The sequence below is a fragment of the Paramormyrops kingsleyae genome, chromosome 6, assembly GCF_048594095.1.
Source record: "Paramormyrops kingsleyae isolate MSU_618 chromosome 6, PKINGS_0.4, whole genome shotgun sequence".
Lineage (NCBI taxonomy): Eukaryota > Metazoa > Chordata > Actinopteri > Osteoglossiformes > Mormyridae > Paramormyrops > Paramormyrops kingsleyae.
Window position 1 is genome coordinate 25,029,260 of NC_132802.1, and position 20,980 is coordinate 25,050,239.

At 43.6% G+C, this 20,980-nt stretch overlaps 1 protein-coding gene across 2 annotated transcripts; it reads left to right on the top strand.

Moving 5' to 3' along the window:
* Nucleotides 1–67: 67 nt before the first annotated feature.
* Nucleotides 68–20,849, top strand: stimate (STIM activating enhance). Of its 2 annotated transcripts, none has more exons than XM_023805476.2 (8): nt 68–1,483; nt 14,632–14,680; nt 15,009–15,104; nt 15,989–16,110; nt 17,208–17,320; nt 17,553–17,630; nt 18,050–18,199; nt 18,645–20,849. In XM_023805476.2, exons 1-8 carry the CDS (start codon nt 1,270–1,272, stop codon nt 18,759–18,761), a joined length of 939 nt encoding a protein of 312 aa, XP_023661244.1. In that variant the 5' UTR covers nt 68–1,269; the 3' UTR covers nt 18,762–20,849. The 2 variants fall into 2 exon arrangements, with proteins under 2 accessions (XP_023661244.1, XP_023661245.1); XM_023805477.2 differs by having other exon boundaries at nt 18,050–18,154.
* Nucleotides 20,850–20,980: the final 131 nt, after the last annotated feature.

Below are 20,980 nucleotides of genomic sequence, written 5' to 3' on the forward strand. Positions count from 1 at the left end.
AGTTCCGCTTTTAATTTCATGTCATACAATTCCTAGAATGCACCTCGGTCGACGGCGTGTCGTCGAACGTCATCACGTCAGGAGTTGGTAATGAGTGGGCAAGGAAGCAGCTGGAATGGCTGTTTTCGAACTCGTGAAAAAGATGAAAGACGTAGACGCGTATAGAATATTCTTTGTATGTAGTATATAGGGTAAAGAGTTTCGGCGGCTCAGAGTTTAAGACAACGGATTATTTTGGTTGTTTATTATTCACTGTGAAATCTAGCTAGCCTGCTAACCTACGTTGTTATCTTGTCGGTAGAGAGGATGCTGATGTCGGAAACGGTGACTGTGGTAATTTCGTCTATTCAGTGTGTTTGAAACAAGTTTACTTCTGCGGAATACATGCCTTCCTTCTGCGATCGAAGTCGTAATTGGTGACACGACTAAGCGGTTGTGGAGACAGATGTGAAACCATATTTGCCAGCGACAAAATTTAAAGGGACGAGGAAACACGAGGGCGACCAGAATAAACCTGTTCGTGGTCGGACGGTGTCATATGAAACTTTAAATTGTACATCTAAAATGTTAATGAAAAAGTTTGTTACCTCGGGAATATTCGCAATTTATAGATGATGTAACTATTTAGAAAACGTTGAAGCAACTAACTGAAGCATATGGACGTTGTCACCTGAAAACGACTTATCTCACAAGCAGGTGAAACAAACAGCTTTCTTATTATCGCAAGTGTCGCTCAGATCACGATGTTTAAAAACTCAATGCATGACAGTCCTATTTGACAATTGACATAAATTAACCGCAACGTTTATCAGTGGCGTAAACTTGCTATTTCACTTTCTAAATGTAATGGGAAGAGCCAGACAGCTGTAGGTGACCAGCGGAGTGCCGCTTTTGACCACCATGAGATTTGCTTCAACTCGCCTAAGTTGCTTAAACGTAGTTAGAGAAGCCTTTCGTCAAATATTGTTGTCTGTGTGCTTTTGGAATATTTGATATTGAAGCAGTCACATGATCTTAAAAGCTGAGAAAATGCTGTTTGGAGATGATGTGTTCCAGCACACCGAAGACAAGTTCCCGGAAAGGAGAGCATCTCACCTGCAAATAAGCGTATACTAGTCCACCTGTTCTTTGCTTCACTGGGATCCATGTGCTGTCAAACCAAAACGAAGACCGTGGTACGAAGACTCGACGGTTGGCGCGGAAACCAGACATTGACTTTTCCGGTCGTGGTTTAGTGACCCGTTTTTACGTCTTGTTGACCTCCCTACCATGGTAGATAATGGGGTGAGAATGATGTCCCGCCCTGGGGATGGGGGTGGTCCAGGTGGCATGCTCTCCGCAGCTTCATCTCTGAACTCATCCTCGTCAGCTGGCTCTACGCCAGCCTCAGACAACCAAGGCTGCAAGAATGGTGCATTGATGGACTCTTTTGGCATCTTCCTGCAAGGGCTCCTTGGAGTTGTGGCCTTCAGCACCCTGATGTGTGAGTATCATGTGGCAGAACCTCTCCTGCGTGACTTTGCAGGTACTGGATGGTTGGCCTTGAACTTAATTCTGTGAACGAAACAGCTGCATCTCCTGATGAATTCTCAGGCATGAATATCATTTATTTGTATGCACTCTAAATAGCAGTAACTCTGTTGATATCAACAAGTTGTCCTTCTAAGTACAGGACAGACTCTGGGTTAGCTGTTTATTTCCAAGACCATTATCCTGCTAGAGTTTAGAATTTGTGAATTTGTAGTTTATTCTGAATACAAACATCAATACAGTTTGACAGTTTTTGTAAGTTAAGCAGCTGTCTAAATTTATAACAGTGAAATGGCAGTAACTGGCTAGTTCACACTATGTATGATTTAGAATATAATAGGATAAATTGTTTAAACTGTCTTGTTGTGTTGTTCCAAAACAGACTGCAGCTATTTTTCCGTGCCTGACAAGGTTTTTTTTCGAGTAACAGAGTTAAATAAGACTGATGAATGATTTGCGATATTAGGTAGTTTGCGATACTTTTAGGGAAGTCATTGACAGCAGCCATTTTGGGGAAGCTCTGCATGCTGGCCTTTGACCTAGACGACCACATGCTTCATGCCCTCGTTACTCGGTAACTCTGCCTCTTAAGTAACTCTTATTACTGGCCCAGAGGGCTTCTGCCCATCTCATTTTATTGAGTCTGAGTTTCACATCCTCTGTCTAAATGTCTACTTGGCCTGTCATTTACACTGAATTTCTATGGGCCGTTTCACGCTCTTGAAGAGTTGGGACTGACATACAGGCAGTATTTTCCGCTTCCTGAATAGTCAGTATCAGAAGAAGCTTCTAACGAGGATCAACTCTGTAGGAATGTAGGCGCATGTTTACCTTTCATTCCAACCTTTTTAGGGTTTGTGCTGCATCTGGAATACCTTTTAAAAATATTGGTACTGAATTTCAGAGTAAAATATGAAGACAATGGGCATTAGATATCTGTTTGAGAAAATGAGACAGTGTTTGTTCTCTCTAAAGCTCATTTGTATTTGTCCAAAACTTGACTGTGCAATGTGTGTCTGGAAAAAAATGTCAGAATTGACTGAGATCCCAGAATTGACTGAGATTTATGGGTGCTTCTGCTTGGTTATTATATCATAATTGAAATGAAAATTCCAGAATATATTCATTGTTCTTCTGAATTAATTGCACATTGCACTGTCAACATATTGTACTATGTTTTTATTAAGTCAAGAAAATTGAGTGTGGATAAATTTGTGGAAATTTTACTAGCACCTGTAAATGTAACTAAGGAAATGTCTGCAGGGAAGAGTGGAAGGTGTTTTCTGCAGTGTTTGCTTCAGCAAAGCAGTATGCAGACCTGCACTGTGAGTGAATATCTGAGGAACAGGCTCTGCAGGAATGTGGTCACACTGCAGTGCCTTCTTCCTTGTCTGTCCTACCCCCTGCCTTTTCGGCTACCTTCCCCTAACCACATGAGGCCCCCTCTGCTATATTGTACGTGATCCAACTTGCCTTGTCTTTCTGCTGCTTGTTCTTGGATCAGCCTTCAAATGGCTTAATGGAAATTAGAAAAATATCTTAAAACCACCTCAGTTTTACACTGTTTTCACACCATGATTTACATAAATTGGTTTCAGACTTGTATATGGTATTTACTGTATGTATTTTTCTAATTTTTACTGGACAAGGGTTCAGGTAGTCAGCTACACTCAGGCTCAGTAGGTCAGCCACCGTATTCAGTGCTCATTCCCAGAAAAAGTCCATGTTGTTTGTCATCCTGGTCTAGTTAGTGCCTGATAAAGTTGCATTTTTAGCTGTGCATTGCACCCATACAGTCTCAGCATAGCTGTGTAAATGCAGTCAGCTGGCTGACACTGAAAATGCACAGGTATCCGCCCTCAGTGGGCCTGCTTGGGTATGTTAGGCCTCCGAACCCCACAGGCCTCCTCCCACTGCTGTTCCCTCGTGAATGTGTCCCTGCCATGTTTTGTATACCTCTACTGAGCTGTACTGCATGATTTGTAGGCTGTTTGGCTGTATGCTGCTTTTTAAATTAATGAACGCTGTCAGAATAACTTTTGATTGAACACTAAAGTGTCTATTTACCTTTTTGCCAGCCACTTATCGAGTACTTTTCCTTACTAACAGTACTGAGGAACAGTACTGAGACTTAATAATAAGACACAATGTCATATTTCACTAAATTCTGAATTATTTTTGAACAAAGCCTGTTTAGGAAAGTTTCTATTAATTTGTGGCCTTTTATTTTGCCATATTGCCCTTCAAACTCTTGTAAATAGAGTGGTGTGTGATTCTGTGGGTTAGGATGCTGTGCCTCTTAAGTAGAAGGTCACTGGTTCAAATCCCATGGCTGGAAGAGTGATTTCACTGTAGGGCCCTTGACCAAGGTCCTTAACCCAAATTACTCCAAGAACACTGGCCGACCCTGCTCTCTGATCCTCAGTTGTATGGTGCTTTTCACAGAAGCATATTCTAAATATATAAAATACTCAAGTTCTAAAAGTAATAGATTCATCCATCGTGAGGAGAATTACAAAACTCAAGCTGTTACCAATTGTGCTGTGATCAGTAAAGTCAATGCCAAGGCAGGAAGGTCATCCAAAAAAGGGGCAGACTGAAGGGAAAGTGTTTGCTTCATGAGCAGGACACTGAAATGTTCCAGGTCACTTTCACAGGCTAAGTGCCAAGTGCTTCCCATGGCTTGACAACAAGGTAAACCCTAGACTATTTCCATATTTTTATGTGCCCATGACCACATATGACATGCAAAGGTAATGAATTGTCTGCTCTAGGGTCGCGCGATTTGGGGAAAATATCGAATCGCGATTTTTCTGACAGAAATTGCAATTACGATTTGATTTGCGATTTAATTTTTTAATGTCAAGCTTCAGTTCAATATTGAGTGTGTAGTAATTTTAAAACATATGACGCAGCATGAGATACCATCAGTATTAACTGGTCTATATGTGATGTGTCAAGTTAAATAAAGTAATAATGAAAACAATTGCAGCAAAAAGAAAAATAGCGATCTTGCAGGTAACGCTTATTACCCTCCTAATAACACTAGAACCGCCTTTTCCCACGCCAATGAACAAGCAAGAACTACTTTGGTGTATGCAGCCCTTTTGTTTGCGCTATTGTGTTGTTAGCTGCTGTTAAGACTAATAACACTCAAAAAACCGTAATGTTCATAACAGAGTGGCTGTTCTGTCCTGAAACCGTAAAGCTGGAAATTTTTAAATGTAGTATGCATTTTATAAAATGTAAATAGAAGTCGTTTATTGGTGATTTCATGTTGGTTGAAGTTTCCGCTTTTTCACAACTGTATACGGTTATTTTCTATATAAATCAATTCAGGTGAAACAAAAAATGTACGTATTCATGGTTGCAAACTCTTTCAGACTCGCAAGAAATCCTGGGTCCGACGTGCTATATAATGTATGTCCTAAATCGCAGCCTTTGCGATTTGCTAATCGCGTTCTTTCAAATCGCGATTTCGATTTGAAATCGATAAATCATTCAGCCCTAGTCTGCTCATCAGTTTTTGGAATCTACCCTCTATACCGGAGCACCATATTTGGCTTTGGTGTCTGTAGAAATGATCTTTCAGAGCAAGAAAGCAGGGGGACCTGGTTCATGTCCGTCCCAGAGTGATAAGAAGCTCTTCAGATTCATGCCTCTCAATGCTTTATGCTTTTTAAAATGTTCTGTGTACGTAGCACTAGAGCTGTCATGGTTACTCGATTAAACCTGTTTACTCAGTTCTTAATGCACATCAATTTAAAATTTGGTTTCTTGATTCCTTAGCAATATGGCAGAAGGTAGATGCGGCATAGCGGATAAGGGTCCATATAAAGAACGGAAGCCTCAGATGTGCGGAAGCACTTCAGATTAATAGTGAATGAAAATGCACACATTCAGAAGACATTCAGGTTTGAGGGACTTGGCCAGTAATGCGAGGTTAGACAGATGGCTATAAACTATGTGCCCTTCAGCCTCTTCTTGTAGTCTAGCTTGTCTTTATTACTTTGCTTTAAATCATTTGACTTAATTTACTTCCTATGATTCCTCTATCAAGATAATCGCTGCTAAAAGCTAGCAACATCTTACATAATACATAATATGGTACATTAGGGCTGGGCAATTAATCTAAAATTAATCAAAACCAACATTCAGAACCTCTAATCGACGTAATCTTGCCTAACTCAGTTACCTTTTTTTTTAAAAAAAAATTCAGTTAATACCTTGTAAAACCTGTTAACACTTTCCCCAATTTGTGCTCCCCATGTCTTGTTTCCTTAAAAACATATTATTGCGTATGTTGTCACGTGACTCCGCCCCGTCCAGTCTGCCACATGGAAGCAACATGGAGGAGAATTCAAACACCGAGCTGACGGAGCAGCTCCAGCAGCGTGTACCAAAATGCCGTGTCCGTCGTTTGCACACACTGTGGCTTTGGTGAAGATGACACCGAACAAAACGAGGTCAAATGTAAACACTGCGAAAAAACAGTTTCAGCTACCAAAGGTAATACCACTAATCGGTTTCAACACTAGTAATATTTAAAATACAGTGGAAACCGCTCGTATGGATCAAAAAGCTTGGGACAGAATCATTCCTGTATAAATACTGTTTAAATAATTTGCTTGTAGTGATCAAGTAGTCTGCTTACAGTGTTCATGCCTACTTTGCCTTGCGGTGACCCATCTGCTTCTGACTAGCTACCTAAGGCTAATGTTGCATACACAGAAAACATGACAGGAAAAAGAAAGTCCCACGCTGCACCACACTGTCTATGAGTCAGTCAAACATCAAGGACGAGAATGATTACACTGGCATACAGTGATTTTGGTGCCAACGATGTCTGAACAGTTTTATATTAGATTTATGGTGCTGATTAAGAATATGACTTCGTTTTTTTTTGCCAGATTGGCTCTAGTTTCTGAGATATTTAACAGTTAATTAATGCAACACGTTTGAAAAGCATTCAGAATTGCAAGAATATTTTTATTTTAGTTACAACTAGTAAGTAAACAGTCTAACATCATACAAAAAAGAAATTAAAAATACCTAACAGTGACTGGAAAAAGTTATGTATGATTTGATTAAATAATACAATATTAATTAGTTATTAATTGTTATTAATGTCCATGCTTCAAAAAAAAAGTACTGTAGCTGGTTGAAAAAGACGACTAATGTCTACGAAGCGCGATGCGACCTTTGTAAAAAAAAAAAAAAAAAAAAAAAGTCATCAAACTGGCAACAATGGGCTCTAAAGCCATCGACTCATATCAGGGGAGAGAAGCACAAGCGTTTTGTCGAAAGTTGGACAACAACTGTCCCCATTCAGCTGTTTGCCAGTCCTGCAAGTATAACCTCTACAGATAGGCCTACACCCGCTTTGGCAGTGTCTCCGGATCCCACGACAAGCAATGCCTTCATACATTCTCCTCAACCGACACACTGAAAGCAGTAGTACTATGGGCTTTGCAAACGGTTAGCCGACATTACTCCTATACGTCCAATGATGACATTCACACTGTGGTGAGCAATTTGCTGGGACACAGTTAGTAATTGTAGGACGTTGTGGCCTACATACCCATCACAACTCATTCAATCATCTCAGTGTGGATGGTGAAGAAAGTGCTCAAAGCACTACATTTTCTTTTCCACTCCTCACCAGCCAGAAGTGAGAATTTCACAGCTGCAACATCATCCTCAAGATTCCCTCCACCTTTCTGTGGCCATCAGTGGCTCGAAAATTTGCCAGCTGTCGAACGAGCATCGGAAGTCTGGCCCTCTATTGTGAAATATGTAGACTTGGTGAAGTCAAAAAAGTGAAAAACCCAGGGACATCTTCTTTCGACTGCATTTGTGAAGTCAGAATGGATCCCCTTCTTCTGGCCAAACTACATTTTTTCATGGCCCTATTACGAGCATTTCAACTATTTCTGGCTAAATACCAGACAGGTGTTCCCATGATGCCCTTCCTTTGGAAGGACTTGGCAGATTTCATCTGGGCAAATATTCACCACCACATGTACAGTAACAACAGCAATAAATGAACATGCAAACACGCACATGAGAACTTAACTCTAATTTTATTTTCAGACTTTCCTTCAACACTTCATCATTCATTTCATTACCTAAGACACTGTTAAAGAGTCAAAAGACAGACCAAAAGCTATTGCATTTGTTGTCACACACAAGTCGCATTGGGGGAATGCATTATTTCCATTGATGTCCATTATCTCAAAAACTAGAACCAATTCAGCAAAAGTAATGGGATTTTTTAATTCAGCACCCTCAAAATACCCTAAATCCATTAAAAAAAACCATGGCACCTGAAAAAATGTTTTTTTTTTTTTTTCTTTTTGTTTTTTTTGTAGACCTGTGTTATGATTGGTTTGAAGAGCACATGCATAGCAAATATAGTGGAGATACTTTTTTAAACATAAACTACATGTTGAAAAGGAGCCATCAGTAAAATTGCGAAACTTAAGTTACTTGAATACTAATGTTTTAGTGTAGCTTACTAATGGTCTTGACCTAGCTGTCTGTTGTGGTATTTGCAGTGTTACAATTCCACGTGCGTAAAACGCAATGTCAATATTAAAATCACACATTGTGCCCGCCTAGTATTGCGAATGGCACAGTGATGCAGTGGGTAGTGTTGTTGCCACGCACAGCTGCTTTGTGTGTGTGAAGTTTGCACGTTCTCCTCGTGTGTGTGGGGTTTCAGCTGATCTTCCTGTTTCTTCCCACAGTCCAAAAACATGCAACTTCAGTAAACTGGAGTACCTAAATTGACCGTATATGTGGGTGTGTGTGCACCCTGCAATTTGGCTGACTCCTCCTCCAGGGTTGGTTCCTACCTCGTACCAATTTCAATATTATAATGTATAAATATAATATTTAATTATCTGTACGTCATATTATAGATCAGGGCTATTCAAATCACGGACCTCAAGGTCCGAGCCCTGCTGATTTTCCAGCCTTCCTTTACCCGTGTGCCAGGTGTGAAGCCTCTGACCAGTCAGATTTAGTAAATAATTATTAAGCTAGCTACCTAGGAGAACTGAAAACAGGTCCTGGATTTGGAATCAAGGTGCAGATTTGGAGAGTCCTGTTATAGATAACCGATTACTCGATTAATCATCAATTTAAATGGTAGATTACCAAATTATTAATATAATTGATAGTGACAGCCCTACATAGGACAATGAAGTTCTCAATCCCATGGTTTTTGTAGACCAAAGTGTCAAATTAAAGAAAGGAAATAAATGTACCTGCCAATGATGCGTAACAACAAATAATGGAAAATAACCTCACCATAAACGAACACACATTTTTCATGTGAAAGAGGTAGAATTTGGGGAATAAGGTATCAGAGCATTAATTGCTGTTGGATTTGGTTGGCAATTGGCTTTTGTTGAGCAACCTAATTGTCTGCATGCAACAAGTGTGAGGCTGTTTCTAAGAATCAGTGTGATAATAATCAGCTCTCGCAGGACGTGGAGAGGCAGGAGCAACGCTTTGACTGGGTTCTCCCACTCGGAAGAATATTTTAACGAACGTGCTGTGAAAATGCCGGCGGACAGTCGCTGTCTCGGGTCTCCAGCTGGATTGAGGGAGTGGTCTGCCTGGGTTCCTCTTTTCGGGGTGGCAAACAGCCTGGCCGTGCCTGTTGATTTGTCACCATCGATAAAAGGGCGACAGCTGAGTGCAAGCTAGTCAAAGGGCCCGGTGGACAGCAGGGGCAGGAAAGGGGATATGCTGGATGAAACAGCACAGCGCTCCGGCCTCGGCCCGCCGGAACGGGGCCAGCACCCGCCGAGAGCGTGCTCTCTCCAGCCGACATAGTTACATGATTGTGGTTTGGCAAAAGACATCTCTGAGCGGGATCGATCCATTTGTAACCACGGGAGTTGTTAGGCTAAAACGCCGGAATTGAGCCATTTTATTTGTGCGAATGTGGAGGCGGGACCGTGCATAATCTTGCTGTCTAATATGTCCAGTTTTCTGCGATTTCTCTCCCAAGGCTGTGATGAAGTCGATCCAGCTGATTTCAAGGCACCGTTGTGAGTTTTTCTGGTTATGAATCCCTGCATAGCGTTCCGGACATGTTTGTGCACTTGCTCATAGTCCGTGTCGACGGGACGTTATGTGATAACGAGACCGACATATCAGCCATTGCCTAAATAGGTCAGCTGGAGGTTATATGTGAGTGACACATGGTTGCGTTTCACCACTCAGGCAGAGGAATGTCCCAGCGTTGCCCTCCGCCGCCTCATGTTAGCTCCTTGCTTTCTAGGCAACTCCTGCTTGCCGATCTGTGAAGAGTGCTGTTGCCGTTTTGGTATTTCTGCATGCCGGAGGATGTTTTCATCCTTGTTTAGCTCAGAGTAACATACAATCTAATCCTTCCATGCCCACTTTCAGGGGAAACCTCCCTTTGCCAGCATAAAAATGACATGAAGGGGTTGAGGGGGTTGGTGCCCTTTTTTCCAGATGTTTAGAAACACACAGCAAGTCTGACTGCCTCTGAATAATAAGCGTGGAGTCTGGACTGTAATGTCCACCTGAGGCCCGCTGGAGATGACTGACCACAGACTTGCTCGTCCCGCTAGTGGAGAAGCCCTTTCTGGCCATGGGGTCGGAGAGCATTCCACTTGGCTCTGACACCTGACCACAATGGAGACGTCTTCTCTTTCATCTGCCTCTACTCAGTCCTACACCTGCGGGGTGGGTGGGGGTCATGTTTCTTTTACATGGTGAGGACCAAATGTCTCCAAAATGTGACTGAAACCTGTTATTTTGACATGGTGTGGATCATTTTGTCGGTCCCCACTAGGAAGCTCAATTTAATAAAAATCTATGATTGCAATCAAAACAGTAATAATGCCAAAAGTTTGGTATTTGATTATTTATGGTGAAAGGGGCAATTCACCCCAAAATTAGAAAAAATCTATGTTTTAGAGGGGCTTTAGTGCTATCCATCTAGGTTGTTCTGTTGGGAGTTGCCTAGTTTTGGAAATATCAGTTGTAGAAATGTCAGGTTTGTCTAAAATTATAATAGTCGTGAAAGACATTGTTTCTGTAGTGATTAAAACACCAGAAAAATACATTTGAAAAATTCAGCAGCAAGAATGCCATTCACTCCCATTCTGTTTTAGAGAAGCCTGACATTTCTACAGCTGATATGTTCAAAACTAGGCAAGTCCCAGCAGAACAACCTAGATGAATATAAGGCACTAAAGCCCATATCTTTTTCAGTTTTGGGATGAACTGCCTTTTTAAGGTTAGGGCTGGGTAGGGGTTAAAATTGTCATTGTTGGGATTAGGGTTTTTCCCATAGAAATGTCCCCCCAAAGATATGAATCCAAACGTGTCTGTGTCTGTCTGAGATTCCTAGTCACTTTCCAGTCTGTTGGCTGGTGCTGAGTATGGGGGGGGGGGGAGTTTAGTAGTCTCACAGCCTGGTGGATGAAGCTGTTGCTGAGTCTGGTACTGCGGGAGCGGAGGCTCCTATACCTCCTTCCAGAGGGCAGGAGGCTGAACAGATTGTGTGCAGGGTGGTTTGCGTCGCTCACAATTGTGATGGCTTTGCGGGTGAGGCGGGTGGTGTATATATCTTTCAGGGAGGGAAGTGGTGCACCAACGATCCTCTCAGCTGTGCTCACAATGCGCTGTAGGGCTTTCCTGCTGTATTCAGTGCAGCTCCCACCCCACACAGTGATGCAGCTGGAAAGGATGTTCTCAATGGTTCCCCTGTAGAAGAAGGTCATGATGGGTGGTGGAGCTCTTGCCTGCTTGAGTTTGCGCAGGAAGTAGACGCGCTGCTGGGCTTTCTTTGCCAGTGTTGCAGTGCTGGTGGTCCAGGAGAGGTCTCCCCCAGGAATTTGGTGGTGCTCCTCACTCTCTCCACAGCAGCACCGTCGATGGTCAGTGGCAGATGTTGGGTGTGATCTCTCTGGAAGTTGACAACAAACTCCTTAGTCTTGCTGACATTCAGCAGGAGGTTGTTGTTCTTGCATCACATGGTCAGAAGGTCAACCTCTTTCCTGTAGCGAGTCTCATCGCCCTTGGTGATGAGCCCCACCAGAGCTGTGTCGTCCGCAAACTTCACAAGAAGTTGTAGGTTGGTGTGCAGTCGTGTGTCAGCTGGGTGAAGAGCAGAGGACTGAGCACACAGCCTTGTGGGACCCCCGTGCTCAGAGTGATGCTGCTCGAGGTGTTGTTTCCGACACGTACTGCTTGTGACCTTTGGCTGAGAAAGTCTAGCAGCCAGTTACAGAGGGAGGTGCTGAGACCCAGTTTGTCAAGTTTGCAGATGAGTTGTTGTGGTATTATGGTGTTGAATGCTGAGCTGAAATCTAAGAACAGCATTCTCACATATGAGTCTTTTCTGTCCAGGTGAGTGAGAGCTGTGTGGAGGACAGAGCAGATTGCATCCTCTGTGGATCATTTAGATCTGTAAGCGAACTGGAAGGGGTCCAGGGTGGGGGGGAGGATGGATTTGATGTGTGACATGACTAGCCGTTCGATGCACTTCATGATGATGGGCGTCAGTGCCACAGGACGGTAGTCGTTGAAGCAGGATGGTGATGATTTCTTTGGCGACTTTGAAGCATGATTTGTACGAACGAAGACAGAAAACTGCTCAGATTTATCAAACCTGGCGTATGGACCTGTGTCTGCAAGTTCCCCGTTATAGATGTAAATGTGCATACAAACATATGGCTGAGATCCTGCCCAGCTGTCACCCTCAAATAACCATAAATGGTCAATGCAAATGAGCTGTCTGCTCAGATAATATATTAAGGCAAATCAAGCCTTTCTGGTTGCAAAGTCTGACTATAGCGACAGTAAATTTAAAAAAGAAAAAAATTATTTTGAACAGTGTAGAGGCAAGGTAGAGGCAAGACGTGTTATTGGCCTATAGCTGGGGGCCTAAGCACGTTTATCACAAGAAAACATATGTTTTATAATTAGTATGCATGTATTCATTGTACAGCTGTTTCTAGCACTTTTGCACTATTTTGCACTTTTGGATTAGATGCCGAATCGCATTTCATTGTCTGAGTACTTGTATTTTGTGCAGTGATAAGCTGAATGTAAAGCAGTGTGTGGAATGGCAACACAGCACCACTGCAGTACAGTCCGTCTGCTATACGGAACACACTATGCCCGAAATAAAATAAAAAAAGAACTGAAAATAGAGGGATGGAAACAACTTTTTGCACACAGGATAATAATGATGAATAACTGTCGAGAGCTAACCTGAATCTTTGCCCTTAAACTTCTACATACATGAGGCATCTGTAATATGGGATGTTCTATCATGCTGTGTTGGGCCGAAGTAGTCGGGAGATGCTGATGTGGTACGTGAGACTCAAAACAGATCCTGAATTAACCCAGGCCATGGACTTGTACATTAATAAAATGTATCTGCTTTTGACTGACAATAGCAGCTTCATTAGTACTCATGTTGTGTACACCTCTACCTGAATTTCCAAAAATGATGCATTTTTTCCCAGTTAAGTATTGTTTAATAAATTTGGAATAAAATGTTGTATATGCACATTCCAGGCACCGTTTTGTGTGGACACAACTTTGATATATAAGGCCCTGGGTTCCTGAACTGCGGTGGGAAAGCAACTCATGGTGGTTCCCCTTTCCACTCACTGCAGCAGATTAGAACCCTGCTTCAGAGGACCAATGTGCTGTGTGCGGCTGTAGGGGCATTGGACTGCTGCTCTGACAAGTCATTTGCGTATTAGCCTTAGGATGAGGTGTTACAATGCATGTACTCTGTCTTCTCTTTCTCTACTAATTTGCTTAGTAGTGGGGACTCCATAAGAATATCATTTTACTATGAAAAGACTGTGAACCTTAGCTTAAGTACAGAACTGCCAGCCACCCACCTTTGAACAGAAATAAAACACTGAGCAATGAGATGCACAATATATCGGTATCAACCAATATTTGTTAAAAATCAAGATATCTGTATTTTTCCGATGTGTCAATCTTGGCTGATATTGCTGGGCAATATTTAAACTTACTATTCAAAGGTAGCAGCACCAGAGCTGAAGACAAAACTACTAAAATAATGAGATGATTGCCCGTTTTCCAAAATGGACGACAAGGGATTTTGTCAAGTCATTCGTCACTTTGAAGCAGGGTTGTGACTTTCAATCTGAAGAAATAAGGGACGTCACCCCCCCCACCCCCCACTCTCCTGGGTTCCTGATGATACCATTTGCCAAGGAGGGGAGATCATATGGTTAGAAAATAAAGACAGATTGCGTCCAGTATTGGCTCAAAACAAAATGCAGCATTTAAGATGATCCCATATAAAACAGAATGGGTGGCAGCTGTACTTAAGTCATCTCAGAGTACCAGCCTGTGAGGCAGTTTTATATGGCCTGTGGCATATTTTTAATTTATTATTAAATCTGGCCGGCAGATCGATCTTTCATTTTTTCCCCAGAATGAAACAATGTTTCACCACCAGCAATAATGAGAAAAGATTTGGGGGGGGGGGTCGCTATAGTGGAACACAAACAAAATGAACCCCCAGCTAGATGTTAGAGCTTGGGGCTTTACGGTGATTTATACTAAGCATCTAGGACAGGGGTGGCCAATCTTATCCAGAAAGGGCCGTTGGATATGCAGGTTTTCGCTGCAACTCCCTAATTAGATTACTAATTAGAGGACTGATTGGCTGAAGAGTCCTCACACCTGGGCTTGAACAGCTGACCTACAGGTTATCCCAAAAACCCGCATACACACCGGCCCTTTGCGGGTGATTGGCCACCCCTGATCTAGGGTATTATGATCATAAATACTCATCTCTGTACCTGCCTCTTGCATTTCTGCTATGAAGTACAATGCTGCACTTACTACAGGTAGGTCTGCTCACTGTCGGTGGGATGGTGACCCACATTTCTCAGGTGTGTGTTCAGCCAGTAGTGACCTCGTGTATGTATACGTGCTGTATGTGGAATGGAGCAGTGTGTCTGTTCAAGAAGGTGCCTCGTCTAGACTTGAGCTAGCAGCTGTGGTGGATGCTCATCAGAAGGCTCTGCTTTTGACTGATGTTTGTTTCCTTGACAGTGAAACGCTTCAGGGAACCCAAGCATGAGCGAAGACCGTGGAGGATCTGGTAAAGCATTGGTGCTCCTCTATCACTTTTAGCTCCATACATTCTTTCTGGCCTGCAGGAGCTGCTCTGTGACAGCTGGAAATCACTGTCCTCTGCTGTACCGTTTTTTTTTATTACATGTGCAGCAAGGATCAGTAAGATGTGCTGTGTTCCTCATTTTATGTAGAAATAGAAACCCAAAGCCCCTTCTCAGATCAGCCTATCTGCTGCAGATGCAGATACCCATTCACAGCAGGAACTGCATTGTCACTGTCACCTTCAACACCAAACCAAAGCCAGCCATTTCCTTACGCTGCGGTGTGACACCCCATTTTCTCTCGCTGCCCAGGTTCCTGGATACCTCCAAGCAGGCCATCGGAATGCTGTTCATCCACTTTGCTAACGTGTACCTGTCCGACCTCACCGAGGAGGACCCCTGCTCACTGTGAGTGTCTGCCTGTCTGTCCCCTCCTCTCCTGCATGTTTCTGTCTCTGCTTTTCATTTCTATGCTGCTCCAAAACACTCTTCATTACCCCAGATGTTTCCAGTCACAGTTGCAATGAGTGACATAGACCTTTGATGAACAGTATGTCTGTCAGGACACAGCAGGATTCAGTCACTAAATGGGTTCCTGGTCTGTTTGCAGTCAGTTGTGTGTGTTTAACACTCCATTGTAGTTCATACTGCAGTTCCAAAATTAAAACCACTTACCCAGAATGCATCACAGTGAGCCTGTATCCAGAGCGCGAGGATGAAACGTAGACCCAACAAAGACTGTAGTCCTGTATCAGACAAACTCATTTATCATATGGATCAGTTATTTTGTGAGTTATATTTAGTTTTTACTTAGTGAAGTTGTCCCCTAAACAATGTTAGTCATATTTTAAATGATGAAATCTTTATTATTCTGAAATATATTTTTTAATTGTCACATCCTTTAATAATGTGAGTTTGCACGTGTGCCTATTGCGATATTAAGATATACACCAATCCCAGCCCTGCTGCCGGGGTAACCCCCCCCCCCTCCTTCTGACGCACTCCACAGCCTGGGAGTGTAGGGCAAGGTATGCCCTGTTCAGGTTACAGTCCATCAGAGGACACACACACACACACACACACTAAAGTCTACCAATTTAACTCTCATATCTTTGCAGTATATATGAGTTTCTCCCCATTCTTCGGACCTGACATAATGACAGTCACACACTCACTCAGGCCGCAGTGCTGGCTGCTCATGTCCACCTCGCCGCCCCTTTCTCATCATTTCATTCACCTGATTGGTTTCACAGTGTTTGTAGATCAGCATCTGCCCGGCTTTGGTCCTGCAGGTACCTCATCAACTTCCTGCTGGATGCATCCCTGGGCATGCTGCTGATCTACGGCGGCGTGCGGGCGGTCAGCGTGCTGGTGGAGTGGCGGCAGTGGGACTCGCTGCGATTCGGGGAGTACGGTGAGGCTCACGGGGCCAGGGGCCAGGGGCCGGGGAGGGTGGGTCATCCCCTGGGACGCACGTAACTGGTACTCAAGTACGCATTCACCTTTAAAAGCGATACGTGCGGCAATGGATTGATGTAACAGCGCGAATACGTACGTATTTTATATGCATATGACAAGAAATTACCGTGAATTTTAACCTTTATACTGCAAATGAAGTAAGAATCAGCATATAGTTATACTCATACATAGCAGTGTGCATCCCTGGTCATTCCCGAAGGTGTCAGGATAAGTCAGGATCAAAGCTAAAACCCAGCATTTGTAAAACAAAGTAATAAAAAAGTACATTTTTAAAACATATCGGGATCATATGATGACCAATTGTAAAGATGCAGAGTTTAAAAAAAAAAAAAATGTAATATACCCCAACATTTTAGGTGGCTTTCTCCAATACTATATGTGTCCACTAGGTGGCACCAATGCATTCTCAGTGTGTGTAGGGGATACTTTTTGGCGGTGTTGGGTCCTGTTCTGCAGTCGAACTAAAAAATGCAGTCATTGTGAAATCTGGAGTAGTGGTGCTCTGCCATTTTCTCACTGAAAGGGTCACAAAATGTGACAGGTCCTACAATGCATGAAACGGTTCACTGCGCACTTATCGTAGATCTCCATAGAGTCAGAATTTCCTCAGCAAATTGGTCATTAACGTTTGAAGAGATTTATATTATGATACTGAATATGAATAATTAGGTTTCAATTTCAGAGAGATCAGCTTTAATTACTATGTGGTGTAAAATGTGAGGAATCTTCCATCGCAGTGGTAAATCAACATTCACTGATGAATAGGTTGGTGTCCTTGCATCTACTCAGTTTGACACAGTGTTATATTTAAGGTAGCTAAAAGAGCCAAATTTCTTTGTGTCAAATAACATGAAGTTGCAAACAAATCTTACGGTTTAACGTTAATAGGACAGCCGTGCAAGGCTTCCTCTTTTTCCTCCTCTGCTTGGGAGCAATCCTGAGAATGCTATGAGAATATTAAATATGAATTTGTATCAAACGTGCGCGTCAGCCTTGCTCAGTATCCACGGCCGTCTGTGTTCACGCCCACAGGTGAACCGGCTCAGTGCTCCGCATGGGTGGGCCAGTGTGCCCTCTACATCATCATCATGATGTTTGAGAAGGTCCTCATCATCCTGGTGTTGCTGATGCCTCAATGGAAGCAGGTGAGAGAGGCCGCCATGGCCCGAGAGTCCCCCCCCTGTCTGGCTGTGGGGGAGGGCGAGCCACGGCATCAGTCAGCTTGGCTCTCAGTTCTTGCACATTATTTAGTATGACCCCCACGTTAACGATATGCAGTAATTTTGTGTTTTTCACATATCCCGTTGTCTAATCAGTCTGCATGTGGGTCTTTGTCCCTTGGTGTGGTCGTCCTGTGTGTGGGTGCGCATATTCCAGCTAACCCTTCTGAACCCAATACGTAACCCGGAGCTGGAGCTGGCCATCGTCATGCTCATCGTGCCCTTCTTCGTAAACGTGAGTACCTTAGCTGCCGCCAGTGTCATGGGCACTTCGTGGTGGTCTGCACTTCTTGGTGGTCTGCATTTTAATGTATTTAAATGGAGATACAGGATCAAGTCACAAACATAGTAAGAATAAGGGGAACTGTACTGTATAGCTGGTAGCACCATCTCCTCGTGCTTTTAGGGCTGCAGGTTCGAACCCCAGTGGCCTGACTGAGCCTATACTTTTTTTTTCTCCAAGCATAGCCTTGGAGACTGTAATTCTGAACACAGATGCTGAAGATTTTGAAAGGTGGATTATGCATTTCATACTTTGTTGTCCTAACGAGGGTGTGTCCCTCATGTGTCCCTTATTCATTCTCCTCATAAGTTGTGTATCTTTGGTTACGTTCGAGCAGAAGCTTCTGTGTCAGCTTTGTGTTTTGCCTTCAGGCCCTTATGTTTTGGGTGGTGGACAACTTCCTGATGAAGAAGAGCAGGACAAAAGCCAAGCTGGAGGAGAGGGGGAGCGGAGACGACTCGCGCGGCAGCAGCAAGGTGCGCTATAGGAGGGCGCTCTCCCATGAGGAGTCGGAGTCAGAGGTGAGGCCCCGGGCTGTATGACTTCCTAGGAGGTCACTGCTTCCACAGTAACCCTGGGGCTGCAGTCACCAGGCTGATCTGCCAAGATGTCCAACTTTACGAGACCAAGCTTGGGCATATTGTGTGGTGAATGTAAGATGCTCATGGAAGTTTTACTTACACAAAAATGTTCTGAGGGCAGAATGAAAAAATGATTGGTTCAGAAAGATAACCAATCAGATTGTAGAAGAAGTGGGTCAAAGCAACTAGAGGAGGCAGGACCAAGACATCTGATTGGTTGGTCCCACGTCCTCTACTTGCTTTGACCCAGTTGTTCTACAATATGATTGGTCATCTCTGTGAACCAATCATTTCTGTTTTGCCTTCAGAACATTTTTGTGTGTATAAAACTCCCATGAGCAGGTTGGATGGAGAGTGACTGATGCCTCCTTGACCCGGCCCTCAGATCCTGATCTCAGCTGACGATGAGATGGACGACTCGGATGTGGAAGAGGACACGCGGCGGCTGACCAACCTCAAGCCAGTCAAGAAGAAGAAGCACCGTTTAGGGCTTCCTGTCTGAGCCCTGCTGGCTGCTCCCAGACTTCCCCTTGACTCCCAAACTTGGTGGAAACCGTAGCCTTTTAAAATACAAACTTATTCCTCTAACAGATCGTCCCGAGGAGGTTGTGTTGAGGACTGCTGATGATCAGCACTCCTCGTTCTCCAGCTGCTAAAACGGAGCTGAAACAGGACATGCCATCAGTGCAGTGAAAACGTAGAAGCGGAGAAGATAAGGACCATTCAGAATGTGCTGTTACTCTGAAGCTCGCTGGTGTCTGAGCGGGGCACTACATTTGCCTTAATGTCGAGTGTTCTTATAGAATTTGTAAACTAACTCCTGTGACTGTTTTGAGTGATTGCTTTTGGCGTGTCCCCCTGAGTTTTCCTGGGTCTGGGGTCTTTCAAAGAGCCTGTGTATTAGACTGTGACAAGACTGTAGTTAAAAGGGAAAGGGGGTGATTAAAACTTCCCTGAAATCCTTGCACTTTTCCTTAATCTTAGAGAGAGTATAAAAGTCTGACATTCTGCTTTTTCCCATCCAAAGGGAGCCCCCACAGCCATCATGCACGGGTATTTATTTGCTCACTCTGACATTTGATCCCTTATGTTGTTGTTTTTTTTTTTTTTTCTTTTGCATCCTGGGTGTGTTTCATTCTAAGTCATGCGCTGAGGAAATGGTATATCCCTTACTCATCCTTTTAGAGTAACTGATCCACGTGTCAACAATGTAGCAGAGTCAGTAACTCATGAATATGAACAGTCTCATCAGTAGGATACTCTAGGTCTGGTTTCATTTCCCAGCAGACAGGCTCTAATAGAGCCTAGACACTAAAATGGAAATGGCCAGGTGACACGGTGGAGAAGCTCGCACCAGATAAAATGCAGTGATTTTTTTTTTTATATATATATATATTTTTTAAGATAGGTCATCTAACGCCCAAAACTGCAAAGGTCATGTATGGATTTGCTGGCTGTTTACTTCTTGGACTTGCAGGGGTAGTCTGGCTGAGGGTCAGTGTCAGCTAGGGGTCAGAGGTCATGGTGGACTACTGTCCGCTCAGCACGGCTGGAGAGTGGCCGTGCAGCTGCTTTCCTGTAGACAGGCCCCGCCCTTCCTTCGTCTGATTGCTGTTGAATGTCGGTGTCACCCTGAGTAGAGCTTGTGGTGCTTTTTGTGTCGTCTCGTTTTGTTATATTTGCCAAACTGTGAGAGATTCCGAGGCTTGCACCCTCTGGCCCAGAAAACTTCCAGTTCCAGTTCTTACCTCCAGCAGAGGGCGATCATGACCCAAATGTGATACTGTCTCCTTTTGCACCCCCACCCCCAACAGCTGGATGCCCATGTGTCAGGGTGACTTGCGCTTTGCAGGAGTGTGTGTGTGCACTGCCCTTTTTGTGGGGCGTTTGCACAGGCTGCATGGGTTTAATCCTGCTGCCTTAATTGGCGTTTAAACACATATTCAAAGAGGTGAGGTCATTTACAGGCCCGTCTTAATGGGGTATAAATCCAGGTGGCCAAAGGGAGGAAAAGCTCAGGCAAGACTAATGCATGTCACTGTAGTGATGTCACCCCGCAGGGATCCGCTGTGTCAGAAATGGCACCGAGGTCTTGCTCTCATTGGCTGTGCCGCTTTTGGGGGCGGATATAGCTGATGGTATTAGTTTGACACGTTCTGTGCAGAAGAATATTCTCTGCATGAGTGGTGAGCAGGGGCAGGTATGTGTGTATCCACTGGTAACGTGTGTATCCACTGGTAACATGTGTATCCACACAGTCATGCGAAGTGTGGCAGGATGAGTGGACATGGGGCCTGTTTGGGATTGTTTTGTCCCATTCCCTTTAACGGGACATCATATCTAAAAACACTAACACACCATCCAGACCTGTTCTTCCTTTGTTGTGGTTAAACTGTATTAAAGGGACCATGTTTCTTACGTCATCCATGTTAACCTTAAGGACTGTACTCAATGAGAGCAAGGTCTGCTGCAGGTCAGATCAAAGGACCAAAAGGGTTTTGTGGGGATCATCATGATTTCAAAAAATTGGACTCATGTACTTGCAAACCAATTTACAATAAAGTTTCTATAACATCGAATCATCTAGCAATATGCTGTGAAATCCGTGGCATTTTTTCAGTTATCAGTCTGTAAAACGAGGTTCTGCTTTGTGTTTTTCCCATTTCATTTTTGTTTCTCTTGTATGAGTATATTTGGGCGCTACATCCTGACATTAACCAT

Excerpts from the sequence above, each read along its gene's own strand:
- stimate (XM_023805476.2), top strand. The coding sequence starts at position 1,270 with ATGGTAGATAATGGGGTGAGAATGATGTCCCGCCCTGGGGATGGGGGT. Across the intron at positions 16,111-17,207 it reads GCTGCGATTCGGGGAGTACG|GTGAACCGGCTCAGTGCTCC; the intron begins GTGAGGCTCACG and ends TCACGCCCACAG. Across the intron at positions 18,200-18,644 it reads ATGAGGAGTCGGAGTCAGAG|ATCCTGATCTCAGCTGACGA; the intron begins GTGAGGCCCCGG and ends CCCGGCCCTCAG.